This window comes from Carcharhinus amblyrhynchos, chromosome 5 (assembly GCF_965287045.1).
Source record: "Carcharhinus amblyrhynchos chromosome 5, sCarAmb.v2.hapA, whole genome shotgun sequence".
NCBI classification, from domain to species: Eukaryota; Metazoa; Chordata; class Chondrichthyes; order Carcharhiniformes; family Carcharhinidae; genus Carcharhinus; species Carcharhinus amblyrhynchos.
Window position 1 is genome coordinate 36,979,431 of NC_137328.1, and position 24,107 is coordinate 37,003,537.

General features: G+C 41.7%; 2 protein-coding genes across 6 annotated transcripts in view; one reads left to right on the forward strand and one right to left on the reverse strand.

Moving 5' to 3' along the window:
• The first annotated feature begins 1,003 nt into the window (after positions 1 to 1,003).
• xpa (xeroderma pigmentosum, complementation group A) lies at positions 1,004 to 19,785 on the forward strand. 2 transcript variants are annotated; one of them, XM_080188668.1, is made up of 7 exons: positions 1,004 to 1,154; positions 7,817 to 8,041; positions 8,281 to 8,391; positions 11,210 to 11,315; positions 12,274 to 12,439; positions 13,554 to 13,671; positions 19,512 to 19,785. In XM_080188668.1, exons 2-7 carry the CDS (start codon positions 7,861 to 7,863, stop codon positions 19,661 to 19,663), a joined length of 834 nt encoding a protein of 277 aa, XP_080044794.1. In that variant the 5' UTR covers positions 1,004 to 1,154; positions 7,817 to 7,860; the 3' UTR covers positions 19,664 to 19,785. The 2 variants fall into 2 exon arrangements, with proteins under 2 accessions (XP_080044794.1, XP_080044796.1); XM_080188670.1 differs by lacking the exon at positions 1,004 to 1,154 and adding an exon at positions 1,194 to 1,354.
• A 2,287-nt stretch (positions 19,786 to 22,072) lies between these two features.
• Positions 22,073 to 24,107, reverse strand: part of ncbp1 (nuclear cap binding protein subunit 1) — a 79,686-nt gene continuing 77,651 nt past the window's right edge. For 2 of the 4 annotated variants that reach the window (XM_080188664.1, XM_080188667.1), the window contains 3 exons: positions 23,646 to 23,783; positions 23,430 to 23,543; positions 22,073 to 22,184 (listed from right to left, as the gene is read on the reverse strand). In XM_080188664.1, the coding sequence (XP_080044790.1) occupies positions 22,074 to 22,184; positions 23,430 to 23,543; positions 23,646 to 23,783 (363 nt within the window). In that variant the 3' untranslated portion in view covers position 22,073. Of the gene's footprint in view, positions 22,185 to 23,429; positions 23,585 to 23,645; positions 23,784 to 24,107 lie in introns of those variants that run through there. The other 2 variants (XM_080188665.1, XM_080188666.1) reach the window with 2 other exon arrangements.

The window sequence follows — 24,107 nt, forward strand, 5'->3', positions numbered from 1 at the left end:
CCCCAACCCATCTGCTGCCGGAGCTGTCAGCCACAGCTCCATACATCGACTGTACAGTGTGAACAACCATATTCCATAAACTTCGGCTCATTCAAAATGCCTCAATTCTAACCCTCACCAAGTCCCATTCACCCATCACCCCGGTCCTTGTTGACCTATACACGTGTCTTCTGGTCCTGAAATGCTGCCATTTTAAAATTTTCATCCTATGTTCTTGTGCTTGCTGCTCCCTATCTCTATAACCTCTGTTGCCCTACATCCCTTTAAGAACTCTGAATTCCACTAAAGTCAGGCCACTTTCTACTTCCTGTTGAACTTGAGGATGTTCATCATATGTATATCAAGTGTACAAGGATAACTAAGAAAAGATTAAGACCCATAAAAGACCAAAAAGGTAACCTATATGTGCAGGTGGAAGGTCTGGATATGTTTTTTTAATGAATACTTTACACCTTCACAAAATAGGGGATGATACAGACATTGTAGGAGAAAGAGTGGATGGTATATTGGGTGGATAAACATAGGGACTGAGGAAGTATTAGGGGTGTTAACATCTTAGAAAGTGGATAAATCACCACGGCCGCTAAAAGAAACCGGGGAAGAAATTTCAGAGGGTCTGGCCATCATTTTCCAATCCGCACTAGATATATGTGTACATCTTCGAGATTCAGAAGAAGTCATATTGGATTGGAAACATTAACTGTTTCCCTCTTCACGAATGCTGCCAAATCTGTGGGCTCTTCTAGCACTTTCTGTTTTTATTAGCGCAGAGCTGATTAACCGAACTTCACAAAGCAATCATCACCAGTACAGATTTAACCTCCACTTCTCCCACTGCAACAACCAACTGGCTCTGAGAAATGTGATACCCACCACCCGCCTGTACGTGCAGCAGCGGCCACTCCTGTGATGTCATCAATCCGCGCCTATTCCCGCACTGCGCCGGAAGAAGGTTTGTTCGGTCGGCGGTAGCAGGAAGTAGCGTATGTCCGCCGGAAGCAGCCAGTGTCCACCGGAAGCAGCGGGCGGAAGCGGGTGAAGGGGCAGTGGCGGCGCAGTGAGTCTGTGAGGGTCGGGATGATGAAGAGGAATTAAGAGATGGTACCGGCTGGATATTTCTCCCCCGGCTCCTGATGGGGGAAATGAGGGTTGAGGTGAGCGGGAGGGTCGCTAACAACAGCAGCCCTCCCTGTGCTGGGCTCAGGCTTAATGGCCTTAGAGAAGGAAGGGCAAATACAATTCTTCACCTCTACACAGTAGCTCATTAATCCTGTCTTCCAGACCACACTCCAGTTTCTTCTTGCACATCATTTCTCATGCGTTTACAAGGCTGCAAGAAAACAGTGAGATAAAGGCAAAATTCTGCAGATGTTGGAATCTGAAACCGAGAATGCTGGAAAATCTCAGCAGCTCTTACAGGATTCTGACGGACCTGCTGAGATTTCCAGCGTTCTTTGTTTATGTTGCAATAAAGCAGTTCTCTTTCAATTCATGATTACTCTCTGTTCTTCCCTTACTAACACACAGTAAGAACACTCTGCTCGTGTATTCTACCGCATGCCAAACCACCAACGTGTCCCAGCACTCCTTCAGTTCACGCTCTTTCTTAGAGAGCGCAACAGAACTATTACACAACAGCCGCACTTACCTTTCCAATAGCCATTCGTTCTTGCTCTCCTATTCTGCAGGATGAGGCAGCATCTAATACCAGCAAGACGACTAGGATGGATGGAGGTGACATGAACATCATTTTCTTTCACAGGCAGAGCAGGGAGCCCTGGTCACCACTGTCCTAGGCAGAATCATGGCCTGGAATGGCTAGTAGTGTGCCCAAGCATTGTGTCTGCATATTGTAACCCTTCAATTAATTCCATGCAGATGCAGTCAGCTTAGCAACCTCAACCTGTGTCCTGTAGAATGTTATCTGATCACATGCAGCCCATCACTCATTAGCAGGGAAATAGAGTTGGATGATTCCTCTTTGGATGCACCATTACATGCTGCATCCTTTCCAAGTTCAGCTCAGACAGTGACATTCTCTGTATGTTAGATAGTGAGATTGAGGAATCTGTCTGAAACAGTAGCTAACCAAGGCACAATCAGTATAGGAGAGACCTTGTCAAAGGTCAAGGCCCTCCTAGCTCTGCTAAGAATAACAAAAGAGGACTTCATTGGCCCAGCCAAGAGGAAAAAAACTGCTGCCCTTACAGAGACAGTTGTACAAAGTATTGGAAGGTAATGTAAGGAATTTTGAAAGTGCTAAGTCTGCCTCCAGCTTCATCAGTCTACCCTGAAGAGCAAGCCCATCTCCAGTGATGTTGTGAATCACAGAAGGGGCCTATGTTTATGTGGGCATTAAGTAAATTTAAGGAGGCGATAGACAGATTTGTAATTAGTAATGGGTTTGAAGAGTTATGGAGAACGGGCAGGAAAGTGGAGTTGAGGCTGAGGTGAGATAAGCTATGATTGTATTGAATGGTGGCGCCAGCTCAAGGGACTGAATTGCCTCTTGCTCCTAGCAGTAATGTTCTTGTGTTCTTTGTAACATTGGTGATGTACAAATGGTGCCCTTCAGGCTGTGGGATCAGCGATGGAGAGAATAATAGAAAATTTGAAGGCATTGTGACTATGACTGGAGGTCATTTACCAGTGGTGTACCACAGGGGTCAGTGCTGGGTCCTCTGCTTTTTGTGTTTTTTTTAATCAATGACTTGGAAGAAGGAGCTTAAGGGTGGATTAGTAAATTTGCTGACGGCACCAAGATTGGTGGAGTAGTGAATGAGGTGGAGGGCTCTTGCAGGCTGCAAAGAGACATTGATAGGATGCAGAGCTGGGCTGAAAAGTGGCAGATGGAGTTTAACCTTGATAAGTGTGAGGTGATTCATTTTGGTAGAACAAACTTGAATGCAGATTACAGGGTCAACGGCAGGGTTCTGAGGAATGTGGAGGAACAGAGAGATCTTGGGGTTCATATTCACAGATCTCTGAAGGTTGCCACTCAAGTGGATGGAGCTGTGAAAAAGGCTTATAAGTGTGTTAGCGTTTATTAACAGGGGGGTTGAATTTAAGAGCCATGGGGTTATGCTGCAACTATACTGGACGTTGGTGAGACCACATTTGGAATATAATGTTTAGTTCTGGTCACCTCACTATAAGAAGGATGTGAAAGCATTTGAGAGAGTGCAGAGGAAATTTACCAGGATGCTGCCTGGTTTGGAGGGTAGGTCTTATGAGGAAAGGTTGAGGGAGCTGGGGCTTTTCTCTTTGAAGCAGAGGAGGATGAGAGGCGACTTAATAGAGGTTTATAAGATGATGAGAGGGATTGATAGAGTGGACGTGCAGAGACTATTTCCTCGGGTGGATGTAGCTGTTACTAGGGGGGCATAACTATAAGGTTTATGGTGGGAGATATAAGAGTGATGTCTGAGGTAGATTCTTTACTCAGAGTGGTTGGGGTGTGGAATAGACTGCCTGCTGTGATAGTAGAGTCGGACACTTTAGGAACTTTCAAGCGGTTATTGGATAGGCACATGGAGCACTCCAGAATTATAGGGAGGAGATAACTGGATCTTGGAATTGTCATAGCTCGGCACAACATTGAGCGCCGAAGGGCATGTACTGTACTGTTCTATGTTTCTATGTAAATATTGGGAAGACTAAAGTCATTGTTTGTGGTCTCTGCTCCAAATTCTTTTTCCTGGCTACTGATTCAATTCTTCTTCCTGGCTGTCTGAGATTAACACAGTATTCATAATCTTGGTGTCATATTTGATCCCGAGATGAGCCTCATATTCCAGTCATCACTAAGACTGCAGTAGCATCACTTGACTTCACCTGTGCCTCATTTCATCTGCTTTTGAGAGCTTAATTTATGCCATTACTATTTCTGTACTCAATATTAAACACACTGCTGGCTGGTGAGCCCACATTCTTTTCTCTGGAAATCTGCGGTAATCTAAGACTCTGCTGTAGGTGTCTTAACTTATGACAAGTGCTGCTCCTTTATCATTCCTGTGTTCGCTGAACAACATTAGCCTGCAATCAAACAATGTCTTGACTTTAAAATTCTCATCCTTGTTTCCAAATTCCTACATTTGCTCTCCCTTGTCTCTTTAAACTCCAACAACCCACTGAGATATCTCTGTTCTAATTCTGGCCTCTTGTACTTTTCCAGTTATATTGCTGCACCTTTGGCTGTGCTTCAAGTTGCCTAGGCCCCAGGCTTTGGAATTCCCTCCCTACATTATCTCATCTCTCTACCTCACTTCTGTTCTTTAAGGCATTTTTAAAACCTATACCTTGACCAAGCTTTTTTCATCTGGCCTTACATCTGCTTATGTGATGCTTTATAAGACTCCTGTAAAGCATTTGGGATGTTTCATTGGGTTAAAGGCACGTATAAATACAAGTTGCTTTCTTTATAAAGTAACAGAAGTATTGGATCAGAGTTTATGGTTGATGTTGTGCACATGCTCTTCCAAAAGGCCTCTGAAGTACCACCTAAAAAGCTTGTTCACACATTTGAAATCCCTTAGATTAAAGGAGATGCGGCTACTTGAATATAAAATTGGCTGAGTACAGAAAGTAAAATGAGCAGTTGTTTTTCAAACTGGATGGCAAGTGTGCTGTAGAAACACTATCGTCTTTGATAAGTATTAATGACCTGAAATGATGTATGCAGGGCGTGAATTTAGAGTTTGGCGATGGCATGAAACCCGCACAGTTTAGGCATTTAACTGCCGGAGTTTAGAAGAGTAAGAGGTGACTTGATTGAAACATACAAGGTCCTGAAGGGACTTAACAGGGTAGATATGGAGAGGACAGTTCCTCCTGTGGGAGAGTGAAGAACTAGTCAAGAAAACACTTCTTAAAAATAAGGAATTGCTCACTTAAAACTGAAACAAGGAAAATAATTTCCTTGGTGTTACAAGACTTTGGAATTCCCTCTCTCAAAATGTGGTTGAGGCAGAGCCTTTAAATATCTTTAAGACAGAAGTAGGAAATTTGGCCTGTCTGCCACAACACACCAACTTTTATAGATGTACCATAGAAAGCATTCTTTTCTGGTTGTATCACAGCTTGGTATGGCTCCTGCTCTGCCCAAGACCACAAGAAACTACAAAGTATCATGAACGAAGCCCAGTCCATCACTCAAACCAGCTTCCCATGCATTGTCACTGTCTACACTTACTGCTGCTTCGGAAAAGCAGCTAGCATAATTAAAGACCCCACACCCCGGAAGTTCTCTCTTCCACTTTCTTCCATTGGGAAAGAGATACAGAAATCTGAGGACATGTTCCAACTGACTCAAGATCAGCTTCTCTGCTGCCATCAGACTTTTGAATGGACCTATCTTGCATTAAGTTGATCTTTCTGTACACCCTAGCTATAACTGTAACACTGTATTCTGCACTCTCCTTTTGTATGAATAGTATGCTTTCTCTGTATAGCACACAAGAAACAATACTTTTCACTCTATGCCAATACATGTGACAATAATAAATCAAGCAGGGTGGGGGCTGAGGGTTATTATGTTTAGGTCACAGTATGGATTGAGGTTAAAAGTAGATCAGCCATTATTTAATGATGGAGCAGGCTCAAGGGGCTGAGTGGCCTACTTAACATAATTTGTATGTTTGGCTATGTGGTAAATAGTGAAGAATAGTCTTCAGAAGAACACAGGCAGGTGAAACAGGCAGACCCATGGCAGACAAAATTTAACACAGTAGTGCAAAATCATCCATGTGACAGGAAGAATGAGGACAAGCAATATAGACTAAATGATGTAATTTTAAAGGGAATGCAGAAACAGATGTGGAGGTGAACATACACGTATTTGCAGGTGGCAGGACCACTTAAGGCTATTAGAAAAAGCATCTGGAATCCTTGGCTTTACAAATGGTGGCATTGGGACCAAAAGCAAGCTAGTTAGATTAAACCTTTATAAAACATTGGTTAGGCCTCAGTTGGATTATTGTGGCCACTTCTGGGTACCACATTTTAGAATCTAGGGTACAATTTACTAAAATGTTAGCGATGAAAGACTTCAGTCATGTGCAGAGACTGGACAAGCTGGGGTAGTTCTTATTAGATCAAAGAGGAAGGTTCAGAGGAGATTTGATAAAGGTGTTCAAAATCTTGTAGAGTTTTAATACAGTAAGCAAGGAGAAATTGTTTCTGTGGCAGAAAGTTCTGTAACCAGGGAGGATAGATGTCAAATAATTGACAAAAGTACCAGAAACAAAGAGGAGGAAAAGTTTTAACAATCTGGCCTGAAAGCTTGGTGGAAGTAGATTCAATAACAGCTTTCAAAAGGCAATTGGATAAATACTTGAAAAAATTGCAGAGCTGTTGGGTAAGAGCAGGGGAGTGAGATGAATTGGATAGCGCTTTTGAGAAGCTGGCACAAGGGGTCAATGATCTCCTGTTCTCCTTCATTCTATGATTCAAAGTGATGTTCCCCAGGAGACTGTACTGGGGCCCCAGGTCAACCACCATGTATATCAATGACTTGTATGAAGGATTAGAGAATTGTATATCCATGTATGCAGAGGGCACCAAGTCCTGCTGCACAGAAGGTTGTGTAGGGTGGCAGAAAGTTTAGAAAGGGACACATAAATGAACTGAGGAGCTGGGAGCATGAGGTCATCCATTGCATCCAAGAATGAGAGATCTGAATATTTTATTTGTGTTGACAGCTAGGGGCTGTATAGGAGTAACATGAGATAAGGGTGTCCAGATAAATGTTAATGAAAGCTAGTATACTGGCACAAAAAGTAATCAAGAAATCTAATGAAATTAGAAATAAGGCTTTAGTTATACAGAATCCTGTTTGGGTGCCGCTTGGTGCATTGTATTCAGTTTTGGATTTATAGAATCGTAAAATCTACATAGTGCAGAAGCAGGTCATTCAGCCCATCGAGTCTGCACCAACTCTCAAAGAGCAATTTACCTAGATCCAATCCCCATAACTCCACATATTACCCCACTAATCCCCCTAACCTATGCATTTTTGGACTGTGGATGGAAACTGGAGGACCTGGTGGAAACCCACGCAGCCACAGGGAGAACGTGCAAACTCCACACAGTCACCCAAGGCTGGAATTGAACCCAGATTCCCGGCACTGTGAGGCAGTTGTGCAAACCACTGTGCCACCATGCCGCCCTGTTTAGATAGGATATAACTGTCCTCAGGTGGGTGGGGAAATGCAGATTCACTGAAATGATATCAGGACTTAAAAGATTAAATTATGAGGACAAGTTACATAAATCTGGTATGTATTTTATTGAATACAGAATATTAAAAAGTGAACTAATTAAGGTGTTTAAAATGAAAAAAGATTCATTAGGATAGACACAGATAAATTATTTTGGAAAATTCAGATAAAGGGGCCATTACCCTAAAATCATTTAGGGATGAAAATAGGAACAGTGGTGGAACTTTTTCATCTTTTCCCACGTCATCCCCCTTTCCACACAATCCCCCATAATTCCTCCTGCCCTTTCACCACCATCTTTGCCTGCTTACTGCCCCTCACCATATTTTCCTGCTTATTTTGTTCTAGCCTTGGTAAAACTAGAAATAGCATCTCTGATACTTTTGTCCTAAATGATCTGCTAACTCAGTACAAGCCAGATGTCAATCCTGAGACTTGTCTGATCTCCAGACTTCAGTTCCAAATTTGAGCACTCCACTTACCATGAAATAATTAGACTCTGTCTTTGACCTTTGTTCTGAACCCTGATCTCAGTACGTGTCAGAAGATCTGATTGTGTAGTCATCTCCTGACTTGCTGTTCTCAATTACTCTCTCCAGCTGTTTCCAGTGTTGAGGCAAAATAAAACAACTCCATTCCAAATATGAATTTAGAGGCAAAGAATGGATCATCACTGGCTGCTGCAGATGGAGGAGAGGCAGAGTTGGAGCAGAAGAGGTCCCTGCCGCCTGCCGTGTTGGCCAAGATTGAGCGGAACAGACAGAGAGCGCTGATCCTGCGCCAGGCCAGGCTAGCGAGCAGGCCGTACCCTCCTGTTGATGCAGGCAAGTGACATTTCCCAAATGTTAGCTTACCTATGTCTCATTCTGCAGTGTTACATCTGGATAGAATTGATAAAACATACTTTGTGTTAAGAGTTCAGAACTCAACTAAGGCAAAAGAAAGTTATTACCATTTAAGAATTGACTCCAAGCCCTATCACAAAGCAAGATCCGTGTTCACTGGTGGCTGTTAAAATGTACAATTTGTCTGACAGAATGGTATATTTATCTTTGTTTGACAGGTGGCAATGTTGCAAAGCCTACAACCAAAGTAATAGATACAGGAGGAGGATTCTTTCTGGAAGAGGAAGAGAAAGAGATACATGAAGTGAATAAGGTTGTGCAAGAACCAGGTACGTTTGTGTTTAAAAACGTTCTAAGATGTGTAAAGATTAAACTAATCAGGTAATAGCAGGATGTCTATAGTGGTGGGCACATAACACTACAATTCCTGAACAAGAGTGATTATTCCATTCTGGAGCCTACTGCCACTAACTCTTACATCGTCACAACTCTTATTGCCTTTATGCATGCCATAGTCTATAGTAAATAACGAAAATAACTTAAATAATGAAGTACAGGAAAACACAGCCCTAAGCATGGTATGCATAGAATGGTACATGTACAGGAGTATGAAATATGCAGAATGATATACATATAGCAGTGTGGTATGTGCAGAATAACATGTGAACCACAGTATAGTACATTCAGATCAAGTTAGCGACTTTGCTATAGATGGTGGCCTTGCCACTGATGCTCTCATCCCATGAATGAATAGAAAACTCAATTTATTTATAGATGGCCACATGGATAAGGCACCTCAGGTAAGCTGAATTCTTTTTTTGTTATGGCATCATACAGGTTGCATTTTATAGTAGAGGGAACTGGAAAACAAGTTAGTGTTTATTCCCATCCCTTGCCTCAGGGCATTAATAGCACAGCGTGCAAAGCATTTGTTCATAGAAACATAAAATATACAGCAGAAGGAGGTAGTTTGGCTCATTGTGTCTGTACATTATTGACTGTTTTCTCACTGGAAAGTTTATCCTTTAGTTTAAAAAAAATCATCATTTTTGAACACTTCACTCCAATTCCTCCTTTACCTTCCCTGTTCTTAAAAGAGCAAGTCACAGTTCCTCTGCCCCTACCTGAAGTCTTTCAAAGAACAGAAAAAAATTACAGCACAAGAACAGACCCTTCGACCTTCCACGCCTGCATCGACCATGCTGCCTGACTGAACTAAAACCATAGAATGGGAATAGAGGGAACAATATCCCTCTATTCCCGTCCTATTCATGTATTTGTCAAAATGCTCCTTAAAAGTCACTATCGTATCTGCTTCCACTACCTCCCCTGGCAGCAAGTTCCAGGCACCCAACACTTTCTGTGTAAAAAAAGACTTGCCTTGTACATCTCCTTTAAACCTTGCCCCTGGCACCTTAAACCTATGCCCCCAAGTAATTGACTTTTCTACCATGGGGAAAAAGCTTCTGACTATCCACTCTGTCCATGCCTCTCACAACCTTGTAGACTTCGAGCAGGTTGCCCCTCAACCAATTTTTAAAATCTATATCCAGCTGATGAAAGTAAGCATGCCATATACCTTCTTGACTACCTTCTCTATCTGCATTGCCACTTTCACTTTCAGTGATCTGTGTACCTGTACACCCAGATCCCTCTGCCAATCAATACTCTTAAGGGTCCTACCATTTACTGTATACTTCCTATCTGTATTAGACCTTCTAAAAATGCATTACCTCACATTTGTCCAGGTTGAACTCCATCTGCCCAAGTCTCCAACTGATCTATATCCTGTCATCCCTGATACTATTCCAGTAATTCCTCTTTGTACCTTTGGAAAGGTCTTGACATCCTCCTTAAAGTGTGGTGCCCAGAATTGGCCTTAATACACCAGCAGGGACATAAGCAATGTTTTATAAAGCTTTAGTATAACTTATTGGCTTTTGTACTCTATATGCTTTTACTTATAAAGCCAATCTGCCTTTTTAAACAATCTTCTCAACTTGTCCTGCCAGTGTTAAATGCTTGTGAATGTATAATCCCATTTAGCTGATATTGCTTCACCATTACCTTCCAACCAAAACAAATCATTTAATTTCCGTCTAAAGTTTCATCTGCTATGTCTGCCCATTTTGCCAGTCAGTTGGTACTCTTTTGAAGTTTATTACAAATCTCTTCACTGTTTGCTACATTTGAGTTCTGTGTCAGCTGCAAACTTTGAAATTATGGTCCGTATACACAAGACTAGATCATTAATATATAGAAAAATGAGTAAATTCCTAATACCAGGCTCCAGGATTCTCCACTGCAGAATTCACCCCTATCTAAAAAAAACTCCATTAAACTCATGGGCTTCAATTTTGCTAACAAGCATATTCTTCAGTACTTTGTCAAAAATCTTTCTGAAGTCTATTTGTACATCAATTACACTACCCTCACCAACATTCTGTTACTTCATGTTGGCTAGGACAACAGGCAAACTTCCTGATCCACTTTCAGCAATGTTTTGGAATCTTTTATGGGCTTTAAAGTTTCAGCTGAAAAATGGCACCTTCAACCAGGCAGCACTCCCATCAGTGCTGCGCTGCCAGCAGCCTAAATCATCAATCCATTTCACTGAGACCAACTATGCTGTAGGTCTAAAATGTCCCAGTGTGCAGCAGTGCAATTAGCTTTATCACCATGGAACAGCACGGTGACACAGTGGTTAGCACCGCCACCTCACAGCACTAGGGACCTGGGTTCAATTCCAGCCTTGGGTCACTGTCTGTGTGGAATTTGCAAATTCTCCCTGTACCTGCATGGGTTTCCTCTGGGTGCTCTGATTTCCTCTCACAGTCCAAAGTTAGTTTGATTGGCCAAGCTAAATTGCCCCTTAGTGTCAGGGGATTAGCAGGGTAAATATGTGGGGTTACAGGAATAGGGCCTAGGTGGGATTGTGCAGGCTTGATGAGCCGAATGATCTACTTCTGCACTGTGTAGGGATTCTATCATTCTGCCGTAAATGGAGGACACACTTCAGTTTCTTTGATGTCTTTACTACCCAAGTGCAGCTAACCATTTCAGAAAACTCCATTGTGCTAATCTTTCTTCTGTGTCACATTATGGGAATGCTGTCTCTTGTTCAAAATATGCCATTTTTATCCACAGGACCAGTCTTGGAATTTGATTACTTATTGTGTGAAGAATGTGGTAAAGAATTCATGGACTCCTTTCTCAGTAGTCGCTTTGATCTAGCTGTGTGTGATAACTGCAGGTATTGTTAGTTCACCCCTGGACATTTATGCAAATAAACCTCAAGCTGACCTCAACCAATTGTCTCAAAAATGGTGAAAGAAATGGATTACTGAGCTATGGACAGATTTCCAGTCCATAAGATTCAAACTTGGCAGTTGAATGGCTGAGAATCTGTCCATTACGTAGTGCGAGAACACATTCACAGATAATGTGAAAACGGGGATGCTGCCATGTTGGGTGTAAGGGAGGGCAAGCAGCATGCTGGGGGCTGGAGACCTATAAGAATACCTGGGCGAGGACTCCGACCTGTGGATCTGTTCCTCAGTAGATGTCACCACCTTTTGAGGAATGGGTTATGGGAAGAAAGTGAAAGAGTCTGGGCACCCAACTGTAATTCATAGCTTCACTGGTTATCAGTCTGTTAATTACAACGAATCTTTTTTTTTATTAGAGTCACAGCCACAAAGAGCATTTGTTTAGAGGGAAGCTTGGTAAAAATGAAAGAAAGAAATGGGTTAAAGCTGATAGGTCTGGAAGAGAGGTGGGAGGAAGCTGATGTAGACAAACACTGTTGTGGACCAGTTGGCTGAAGGGTCTCCTTCTATGCTGCATGTTCTATGCAGAAAATAAATGCTTTGCTGACTGGTAACACTGATGTGCAAATTTTATTTGTTGTATAACAGTTTTTTGCTGCTGAATGTGAAGTAAATCTGAAGAGGAAAATTTGCAGTTGATTAAATAACCAAGATATACATTCTCAATTGTTGCTAATTTTCTACCTCTATTCATAGCTTTTTATTGCTGAGCCTTCAGTGAGTAGATTAGTGAATATTCAGGTAACCAATGTGTGTGATTACAAGATGCAAAATCATGGACAAATGATCCTGGTCTAGATCTGACCAGTTAGATAGACACGTTGCCTAAAGATTTCCCATTGGCAGTAGAAACTCAGTAACCATCTTCCTGTTTTATTGTAGAGATAATGAAGAGAAACACAAACTAATTACCCGAACAGATGCAAAGCAGGAATTTCTGCTTAAAGACTGTGATTTGGACAAGAGAACACCTGTACTGAAGTACATTCTGAGGAAGAATCCACATAATAGCCAGTGGGGCGATATGAAACTGTACGTACGGCTGCAGGTCAGTAGATTTACAAAATATGCTGTGCTCTACTGAGCACAAGATGTAAAGCTGCCTGATGTGGAGGAGCACTAAACTGAGCTCACTAGGATACATCCAGCTTATAAAAAGGTCACCTAGATATTGAGCTGCACTCAGTGGTTAATCGCAGTCGTCACTTCTAATAAGTGGACACGGAGTCATGAATATAGAGTGCTTTATAAGATTCTTTGATTTCATCATTTCTGAGATGACTGCCATTATGTTCTGTATGAGAACAGGGCAGATTTCTTGAAGGATTTGAGTATTATTGTCTTAGTTGTTTGGTGCAACAATCCTTCAGGTGTTCAGTCTGATGAGTGAAAAATGAGTCAGGGTGACTATGAATCCAGTCACAATAGAACCTGATTCACTGTGTCTAGCAGGTAAGATCTTAGTCAAACAACCAGTGATAGTAAGTGCAGAGAAAGTGAGTAACAGTGTCAGTAACTGTGATAATTTTTAGAAATTCAGTCTTGAGATATGAGTATCACTGGCAAGGCCAGTATTTGTTGGCTATCCTTTGTGTCCACTCAGAAAAAAAATCCAAATGGGTAACCTTGAACCATTGTAGTCCAGAGTTCCAGGATTTTTACTCAGCAATGATGAAGGAATGGTGACATACGTCCAAGTAAGTGGTGTGCCCAAGTACCTGCTACACTTGTTTTTCTCAGTTGTGGAAGTCACAGATTTGGGAGGTGGTGCAACACATGGTGCAGATAATAAACACTACAGCCACATCCTATGCCAATGGTGACGATTGATCAAGCACTCCTTTGTGCTTGATCAATTGCACTTAAAATCAGTACCCATAATTCCAAATTGTACATGACTTTTGAGTCGTGACTTGATAGATAGTTCAATGGAGCAGTTACTATCTTACATTGGCATGTTTTACAACCAGAAAAAAAAACTCCTCGTATTTGTGGACCTTGAGAATCAAATCATCACGTGTAAATAAATTGTGAACAACAAGTCCATTGATACACATTGACAGCTTCAGTATCCTCACTATCCTTCACAGGTAATCTAGAATTTACCTAAGTGAACAACACTACGTCCTAGACCTTAGCACTGTGTTGTCTTTTGTTTTTAGGTAATCAAGCGTTCCCTTGAAGTATGGGGCAGTGAGGAAGCTCTGCAAGAAGCTAAAGAAGCACGACAAGAGAACAGAGAAAAGATGAAACAAAAGAAATTTGATAAAAAAGTAAAAGGTGGGTGAGATGAGATTAAATTCCAATTGGAGCCAGCATCGACTGTGATTCCTGATGCACCTGAACCGAGATTCCATACTATTTCTGAAATCTATATAAAAGGACCTATTTTATAGTATCTAGACTATCCACTAGATTTACACAAATTTAGAGAATTAAGTATTGCTGAAAAAAGACAAAGCTTTTCATTGTGCTCTCATCAAATTATTGGTTACCACTGCTGCCTCCCAGGGACCTGGGTTCGATTCCTGGCTTGGGTCACTGTCTGTGTGGGTTTCTGCCCACAGTCCAACAGATGTGCTGGTCAAATTCATTGGCCATGCTAAATTCTCTCTTAGTCGCCACACTGCGGTACCTGTCTGGGTATACTAAGGGATTTTCACAGTAACTTCATTGCAGTGTTAATGAAAGCCTACTTGTGACCAATAAATAAACTGTATTTGCAAGAATATCAAATGTGAAGGGAACAATAATTTGTACTTCATGAGAAAAGATAGCTATTGGTTAAAGCATTGCCCTGGCGAATGAACCAGAAAATGGCTGTTTTCTGCAGAGGAGGTTTACTAGGCTGATACTGGAGTTGAGGGGGTTGAAGTATGAGGAGAGGCTGAATAAACTAGGCTTGTACTCGTTGGAGTTTAGAAGAATGAGGGGAGATCTCATTGAGACGTATAAGATGATGAATGGGATTGGTAGGATAGAGGTGGAGAGACTCTTCCCACTGAAAAAAGACAGTAGGACTAGGGGGCACAGCCTCAAGATAAAGGGGGGGCGTTTTAGAACGGAGTTGAGGAGGAACTTCTTCACTCAAAGGGTGGTGAATCTCTGGAATTCTCTACCCATTGAAGTGGTGGAGGCTGCCTCGCTAAATATTTTCAAGAAGCGGGTTGATGGGTTTTTGGTAAGAGAGGGGATTAAGGGTTATGGGGAGAGGGCTGGAAAGTGGAACTGAGCCACGACAGATCAGCCATGATCTTATTGAATGGCGGGGCAGGCTCGAAGGGCCAGATGGCCTACTCCTGCTCCTATTTCTTATGTTCTTATTAGTTTGTTCAGTTGAAATGGGCACAGTGTGTAAACATGTTCTTTTCTGCAAAGAACAGAGACCTATATATTGAAGTATGTAGCTTTTAATGTGTGTAAGTGTGCTACATTGCAAGCCAACTGATAATCCCTAGACCAGTTATCAGTGTAATTCCTAGCACACACAGGATTATTTAGCTAACATTGTCTAGTCCCAGAATCACATCTAATATTGAACAGTTATTTTGAGCTTTGCAAGCATGGGATGGTTGGGTATGTTCTATACCAAGCCAAAGGGACATGTTGTTTGATGCCAGTCTTTTGAGATGTACAGCCTACATGGCAAGCATCATACTGGCAGTGAAATTCATATCACTTTATGAATGTACATGATTGTCAGAACATCTTTTTTGCTTAACAGAAACATCTTGTCAGTGACAAGCATCATTCATGTTGCTGCTGCACAGCAGCAGTGGGAAACTGCTTAGCTTCACCTGTTGCCCAAACCGTTGAGGTATCTTACACTTCTAGGTAGACTGGGCACTGTCACTTCTCTGAACTGAGTTTGCATGATATACAGCAAGCAATGATCAGTCTCAGGATACATCTATGATGTACTCCATTTCAGGATCAAGCTTGCACTGAGGCACACTTGCATGTGCTGGAAACTACATATATAAATACACAGCCATATTCTTTGCAAACAGATGTACCCGTTGTCTATTTCAACTGAACAAAAAAGGTGACAGCCATTTTTCTTGGTTCATACCCCAGAGAAGTCCATGGCTTGATCAGATTTGAATTTAAACAAAGTTTGGCAGTTAACCGTCAATCATCAGTTGACTGGTGCATTCTCTACACAACAGCTCTATAAATGTTCATATGCCACTCAATCAGCACTCGTCATGAAGCATAAACTGTTGTTCCCTGGACATTCACAAGAATACAAAATTAACTGAGTACAAGACAAAAAAGCTTCAGCATCTTTTTTTCAGCAATAATCAAGTTCTGTGCTATCCAACAGCTATCTTAGAATTGGTATAAAAATTTTGAATGGATTTCCTTCTCTTTACTGCTGGAATGATGGTATTTGTTCAAGTGATCTTGCAACAAAAAATTGGTGTCCATAAAGGAAAAACATTCCATGTAGTCAGCTGTTTTGAAAATTACAGCAAATTACTGAGTGTAATTTTTAAAGCATCAGTAGCTTAAATAATACCTGGGTATTCAGACATGATGTGGGTATGCTGGCGTTGGACTGGCGTAAACACAGTAAAAAGTCTGACAACACCAGGTTTTAGTCCAACCGATTTATTTGATAATAGACTCACAAACTTTCGAGGTTTCCCTCTTTGTCAGGTGAATGGAGAGTTCTGGCCTCAGACAGAGCATATAAAGTACAGACAGTTTAGAGATTACTGATTAGAATGCGAATCCTTACACCTAACCTGCTGTTCAAGACAAGACCTGAAGTGGCTGACAATGTGAGTAGAAGGAGCACTGATCACAGGTTACAGAGATGTGTATTGTCTCCAGACAGTACAGTAAGTGAGGTTTTGCAAACCCAGGCAAGTCACGGGGGTTACAGATAGTGCGACATGAACCCAAGATCCCTGTTGAGACCGTCCTCATGTGTGCGGAACTTGGCTATCAGTCTCTGTTCAGCGACTCTGCGCTGTCGTGTGTCGTGAAGGCCGCCTTGGAGAATGCTTACCCGAAGGTCAGAGGCTGAATGCCCGTGACCACTGAAGTGTTCGCCAACAGGCAGGGAACAGTCTTGCCTGATGATTGTCGAGCGATGTTCATTCATCCGTTGTCGTAGCGTCTGCATGGTCTCCCCAATGTACCATGCTTCGGGACATCCTTTCTTGCAACGTATCAGGTAGACAATGTTGGCCGAGTTGCAGGAGTATTTACCATGTACCTGGTGGATGGTATTCTCACGCGTGATGATGGTATGCATGTCGATGATCCGGCATGTCTTGCAGAGGTTGCTGTGGCAGGGTTGTGTGGAATTGTGGTCACTGTTCTCCTGAAGACTGGGTAGTTTGCTGCGAACAATGGTCTGTTTGAGGTTGTGTGGTTGTCTGAAGGCAAGAATTGGGGGTGTGCGGATAGCCCTGGCGAGATGTTCGTCTTCATCAATGATATGTTGAAGACTCCAGAGAAGATGTCGTAGCTTCTCCGCTCCAGGGAAGTACTGGACGACGAAGGGTACTCTGTCCACTGTGTCCCGTGTTTGCCTTCTGAGGAGATTGGTGCGGTTTTTCGCTGTGGCGCATTGGAACTGTCGATCTATGAGTCGAGCACCATATCTTGTTCTTGTGAGGGCATCTTTCAGGGTCTGGAGGTGTCTGTCACGATCCTCCTCATCTGAGCAAATCCTGTGTATACGGAGGGCTTGTCCATAGGGAATGGCTTCTTTAACATGTTTAGGGTGGAAACTGGAGAAGCGGAGCATTGTGAGATTGTCTGAGGGCTTGCGGTACAGTGAGGTGCTGAGGTGACCGTCCTTAATGGAGATGCGTGTGTCCAAGAATGCAACTGATTCTGGGGAATAGTCCATGGTGAGTCTGATGGTGGGGTGGAATTTGTTGATATCATCATATAGTTGTTTCAGTGATTGTTCACCATGAGGCCAAAGGAAGAAAATGTCATCGATGTATCTAGTGTATAGCATTGGTTGAAGATTCTGTGCAGTGAAGAAGTCTTGTTCGAACCTGTGCATGAAGATGTTGGCATATTGAGGTGCAAATTTGGTCCTCATGGCTGTTCCATGTGTCTGGATGAAAAACTGGTTGTTGAAGGTGAAGACATTGTGGTCCAGGATAAAGCGGATGAGTTGTAAAATTGCATCTGGAAACTGGCAGTTGTCAGCATTGAGTACTGAGGCAGTCGCAGCAATGCCATGATTGTGGGGGATGTTGGTGTAGAGCGCCGAGACATCCATTGTGACAAGGAGTGTCCCTGGTTCAACTGCTCCATGTGTGCTGAGTTTCAGTAGGAAGTCCGTAGTGTCGCGACAAAAGCTGGGGGTTCTTTGTACAATGGGTTTCAGGATGCCCTCGACGTAGCCGGAGAGGTTCTCACACAGAGTCCCATTGTCCGATACGATGGGACGGCCAGGTGTGTTTGCCTTGTGTATCTTTGGGAGGCAGTAGAGATCTCCAATGCGGGGAGTACGTGGAATGAGAGCACAGAGGGTGCATGGTACATTGGGGAGACCATGCAGACGCTACGACAACAGATGAATGAACATCGCTCGACAATCACCAGGCAAGACTGTTCCCTGCCTGTTGGCGAACACTTCAGTGGTCACGGGCATTCAGCCTCTGACCTTCGGGTAAGCATTCTCCAAGGCGGCCTTCACGACACACGACAGCGCAGAGTCGCTGAACAGAGACTGATAGCCAAGTTCCGCACACATGAGGACGGTCTCAACAGGGATCTTGGGTTCATGTCGCACTATCTGTAACCCCCATGACTTGCCTGGGTATGCAAAACCTCACTTACTGTACTGTCTGGAGACAATACACATCTCTGTAACCTGTGATCAGTGCTCCTTCCACTCACATTGTCAGCCACTTCAGGTTTTGAACAGCAGGTTAGGTGTAAGGATTCGCATTCTAATCAGTAATCTCTAAACTGTCTGTGCTTTATATGCTCTGTCTGAGGCCAGAACTCTCCATTCACCTGACAAAGAGGGAAACCTCGAAAGTTTGTGAGTCTATTATCAAATAAATCGGTTGGACTAAAACCTGGTGGTGTCAGACTTTTTACTGTATTCAGACATGACCAGAAGAATTATTTCAACTCCAGCTGTGAGGTGAAAATGACTTTCCTCAACCAAATATGGCATCAGGGCACCCTAGTAAAACTGGTAGAATCAGGGCAAAAACTCCTGCTGGTTAGAGTTATACCCAGTATCAAATGAAGATAGTTGGGATTGTTGGATGGTCAGTCATCTCAGTTCTAGGACATCATTGCAGGAGTTCCATGATTAGTGTCCTATGCCCTTCCATCTTCAGCTGCTTCATTGATGACCTTCTCTCTATTATAAGGTCAGGTGGGGATATTCGATGATTGCACCATTTGTAACTCCTTGGATACTGAAGCAGTTGGTGTTAATATCCAGGCTTGGACTGACAAGTGTCAAGAACCATTCTGCCGCACAAATGCAAGGCAATGATTATCTCCCCTTGATATTCAATGGTATTACCAATGCTGAATCCTCCACAATCCGTATCCTGCAGACTACTCTTGGACAGAAACTGGACTCGCTAGATCAATACCGTAGCTACTAATAAAAGGTCAGAATCTAAGAATCCTGCAGTAATTCATTTCCCATTTCACTAAGGCCACAAGTCAGGAGTGTGATGGAATATTCTCCACTTGCCTGGATGAGCACAACTCCGACACAAGAAGCTTGACACCATCCAGAACAATGCAACGACTTGCTTGGAAGCTCATCTAAACATTCACTCCATCCATTGCCAAAACACAGTAGCAGTAGTGTGTTTCATCCACTGCAGAAATTTACCAAGGCTTCTTAGACAGCACATTTCAAACACACAGCTACAATCATGGGAACACTATCATCTCTCCATCCTGGTTTGAAAGTATAATTGCTGTTCCTTCACTGTTGCTGGGACAAAATCCTCAAAATTCCCTCCCAACCAGAGGATCAGTAGCAGTTGAATAAGGAAACTCATAACTGCCACCACAGGAGCAGTTTACAGTTGAATAATAAATACTGGCCAACCAAGAATACCCACTTCCCAAAAATAACTGGCTGTTACTTTTCATTCTTTTTGTAGAGCTTCGCCGAGCTGTGAGAAGCAGCCTGTGGAAAAAGGAATCTGCTGTTCACCAGCATGATTACAGCCCTGAAGAATATAACGAGGAGGAGGATATGTATAGAAAGACGTGTGTGATATGTGGCCATCAGCTAAACTATGAAAAAATGTGATTTAGTCTTACGCTCCAGTATGTAATTGCAGATTTTGATTTTATTAATAAAGAAATTTCTTTGTGTTTTAATTTATTCAGTGCAGTACTGAAATTCACTCACTGACAAATTCCACATAGCTATTTCAGGATTTAAGTAATCTGGAAATCCTGTGAGGACATCAGTTAAAGTGATGGTGATATTGGTTTGTTGTAAATATCATCTGGTTCACTAGTAGGTGGTGGCTAAAGTCATTGGTGCAGATCTTAACAGTAGTCAAGGCAAACATTATCCAATTGAGGCAGAGGATGTGAGTTAGTACCTCTGACATTACCCACTCCTGACTTGTGCTTATTAACTCGATGAGCTAGTCAACCCTTCTCTATTTTCAGGCCTATTGATGACTCTTGGCAGTGCAATTAGACAGCCACAGTTGAACAGTGACACTGGCTTTGTAGTAACACCTATGGATAGAGTGGGAACACAAGTTGTCATACACAACAAACCCCTTTGCATTTTTCCCCTCTATATCAGGAATGCTCAGCCAATTGCCCTTAGTACACTTGGTGAAACAGAAAATGGAAAACAGGCAGAGAAGGAATCCCAGGATTGGCATTCTTGGAACTTCTTTCAAATCCCAGCATTTCTGTATTGTTGCTGGCTGTATAAAAATAAGTTTGAAAAAACAAGGAACACATCATCACCCCAAGAACTCCCCCTGCCACTAACCGTGACTTGAAAGTAACCCTGAGGTTGAAAGTGGAAATACAAAAAGGGTAAAAGCAGCACATCAGTTGCAGCTGTCAGGAATATAGCATCATAGAAAAAAGGCCTCATGCAAGGTCTGCTTTTAATATTCACTAGATTATAATTCTTTGATTCATTGCAACAGAACTACATAGAACTTCATGATGATCTATTTATTCTGTGGAGCACCATTCATGGATTTAGCAATGGGATGTAAAGTGGTCCATCAGGACCCAAGAAGAGGACAGGGCAAGCTTCACATTCTGTAAAATATGCAAAAATTTAATCAAAATTGCAACATCATCTCTTGGCAGTATTCAAACTTTACTAAACTAAATGTCTCTGAATACAGGTATTGCCAGGATTTCTCAATATTGAATAAGACAGATGTCTGTGTTTTAAAAAACTATACCTGAGGGGTGGTATCCTTGTTTTATATACAATCTGGTGGTTTAAAGGTAGAAAAGCAGTTTAGAAAGAATGAATGAATTCAATAAAAGTAATCTATAATCCCCAATAAGCTTACCCATTTGTAGTTTCTGCTTTTCTCATAAAATTTGCCTGTAGCAACATGACTCAAAACATACACCCAACATCAATTTATTAAGTCACATTGGCATTATGTGGGAATTGATGGGGGCTCATGGATTTTGAAGAGTAAAGATGATGTGACATTAGAGGTTAGATGATCAGGAAACCAGTCACATACTGTAGTGGCCTTTCATATAAAGGACAAAGCTTGGGCAGATATTCTGCTAATGAAAACAGCACAATTTTCACTTGACTTACTGCTGCTGCAGCTTCAATGCCAGAGCAGTTGATGAGAGATGACCAACTGGTAGCTGTCTTAAGTACCGTCTAAGTGATCAGTTAAAAAGGATCCTGAAGTGCTCAGAATATCGTTTGTAGTACAACCAGATGGCTTGACAGTGACTGGACCCAATAAATTATAACACTGCTTTCATCCTAAAATCAATGCATTTTCATTAGATTTGTAAAAAATATTCGGTTTTTTTTCAACCATGTAGTAACTTCACCTCTCCATTTCCTATATTCTGTATGTGACTTGGCTGGATGTATAAAATTTTAAAACACCATTTACCTCTTTATCTTTTTTTAAAAAAGGAACAGTATTCCAAATAAGTTTCAGTCCCATTGATATTAGTGGAATTACCTGTCTGCTGTTACTAGGACCAAAAGAACACAATACAACGTCTAAATTCAAAACTTTGGTCTACTATCGAGCACAATTTCAGACAAGTTACAACATGCAACTTAAATGTACAAACTGTAAGATTGATCATGAGGATAAGAGCAGGTATTAGTAAGATGCAGCATTACACTGTATCCAACAACCAAACCAGACCAAGTACAAAGCAAATTTAAAACTTAGGTCAATACCAGAAAAATTAAATCAAATTATGTATGTTCATCTCTTGAACCTCTAAAGTCTCTAACTATTAAAGTCTATTTGTTTACTTTAGGGAGAGGGATCCTTTCTAATATGAATGGCAACTTTTTTTCATGCTCCATGGTTGTCACAGGTAACTGAGCAAAAGCGCTTCAGAAAGGTATTATCAACACACGAATGTTGCTTGTTTGAGTCTGTATTCACCGATGTAAGATTAAAGACGTCCCAAAAAAACGGTGGGAATTTGAAAACGCAGCTGCAGCACAATCTTTATTACTGAAGCGCGCAGAACTGCTGATAGACAGCCAGTATGTGGTGGTCCAGCTCAGCTGTGAAGAGCAGGTTCTCCAGAGTAACTATGTACTGTTGAATGATCTGGTGATGCTGTAATACAGAAACAAGCAAAACTTTAGTACTATCTTATAATATTGCTGGCCTGGAACTATCTACAAAGTTCTAATGCCATCAGATGTCTGACCATTTTCTGCATTATGGTGCCTGTCCAACAATTTAAGTTGACCTAGTTAATGGTACAGGATTTTTTTTTTAAGTTAGTTCAATCTTTCGTCTGAGCAGTGGCCAGTGCAAGTTTGCACGGTCCACATAAAATCAAAATTGCTGCAACAACACACCCAAAATACATGGTTCTCTACCAATTATTTTGTAGGTTCTCCTGAGGAACTTGAGATGGTGTAACATACAGCAGGAGATCACAACATCTTACTTTGAGGTGAGGAAAAAGGAAACAAATAAATTACATTCCAATTCCCCTTGTAGTATAGTACACAGTGCATGAATTAACAGACAAATCATGCTACAGACTTACATGTTGGGACTGGGTGTTTAAAACTGGCAGATTGACTCAGTCATGATGTGGAGATGCCGGCATTGGGTTGGGGTAAACACAGTAAGAAGTCTCACAACACCATGTTAAAGTCCAACAGGTTTATTTGGTAGCAAAATCCACTAGCTTTCGGAGCGCTGCTCCTTTGTCAGGTAAGTGGGAGTTCTGTTTACAAACAGGGCATATAAAGACATATAAAGTACTTATCTGACGAAGAAGCAGCGCTCCAGAAGTAGTGGATTTTGCTACCAAATAAATCTGTTGGACTTTAACCTTGTGTAGTGAGACTTCTTACCTGACTGATTCAGTGGCAGTAGTCACTTCTGCAATAGACCATTATTTGAACACAAAATCTAGACTGACATTTCAGTGCAACACAAAGTCTGAAGTGAGTGTTGGAGTTGCTGTCTTTGGACGAGACATTGAGGCCCCATCTGCCTGCCTGGGTGGATACAAATGATCAAATTACATCAAAAAGAGACTAGGTGTTATCACAGTGTCTTAGTCAACAATTACCACCCTCCATTAGCTTGTCATTCATCTCATTGTTGTGTGCCTGCCCAAGCTGAATGCAACTGGGTTGTTGCATTTACTTACAGTTCAAAAGTAATAAATTGGCACGGAGTCAAGACATCCAAAGGTGCTGGTAATGTACTACATAAATTCAAAACTGTCCATTCCTTAAAGGTGGCTCAGATTTTTTTGTATTTAGACAGGCCATGTGTTACCAATTGCATACCTTATATAGATTTTGATTTTTATGACCAGTGGGTCACATTACTAACCTGGAGGAAGATTTGCTGCAATCGTTCAATGCAGTTCTTATACCAAGGGGTGTTAAAATCAATACCACCAGTTTCACACCTTGCAAGATGTTCTGTCAAGATCATGATAAAACGCTGTGAAGAATAAAGAATCTTCAGTACTTAAATGAAGAATTCTATGGAACAAATGTAAAAAAAATAAGCCAATTAAAATAGGAACCCAACATACAACTTTACCTGGAAAATTACTAAGAAGAGGTTTTTCTGTTCACTTTGAGCAGATTCAACCTTTTCCTGAAGACGTTCAATCTGTTCTTCCAAAGGACCATCTTCATCATCATCACTGTTCTGATCATAGTCATCATCACTGTCTCGCTTTAGAAAAAAATACAATCATACCATTTCTCCAATTAGTTTGAAATTTTATATTCTGCTCATAGTATTGTCCTAAGCTTTATAATTTCTCCCTCTCCATTCTACAGTATGTTGCTGACAATTTCTTTTGAACAAGAATTTTATATATTTCTGATTGGGCAACTGCAGATGTCCTGTGCTTCATCTGATGTTGAGTAAAGGGTCTAATCCTCTCTCATGTTTTGTAGTCATCTGAAGTACCTACATGACAACCACACAAGTAGCTTCTTTCATCTTCCCATGTTACATGAAAACCCATCTGCTCCTTGGCCCTAGTAACATTTG

Excerpts from the sequence above, each read along its gene's own strand:
- xpa (XM_080188668.1), top strand. The coding sequence starts at position 7,861 with ATGAATTTAGAGGCAAAGAATGGATCATCACTGGCTGCTGCAGATGGA. Across the intron at positions 12,440-13,553 it reads AACTGTACGTACGGCTGCAG|GTAATCAAGCGTTCCCTTGA; the intron begins GTCAGTAGATTT and ends TTTTGTTTTTAG. Across the intron at positions 13,672-19,511 it reads ATTTGATAAAAAAGTAAAAG|AGCTTCGCCGAGCTGTGAGA; the intron begins GTGGGTGAGATG and ends TTCTTTTTGTAG.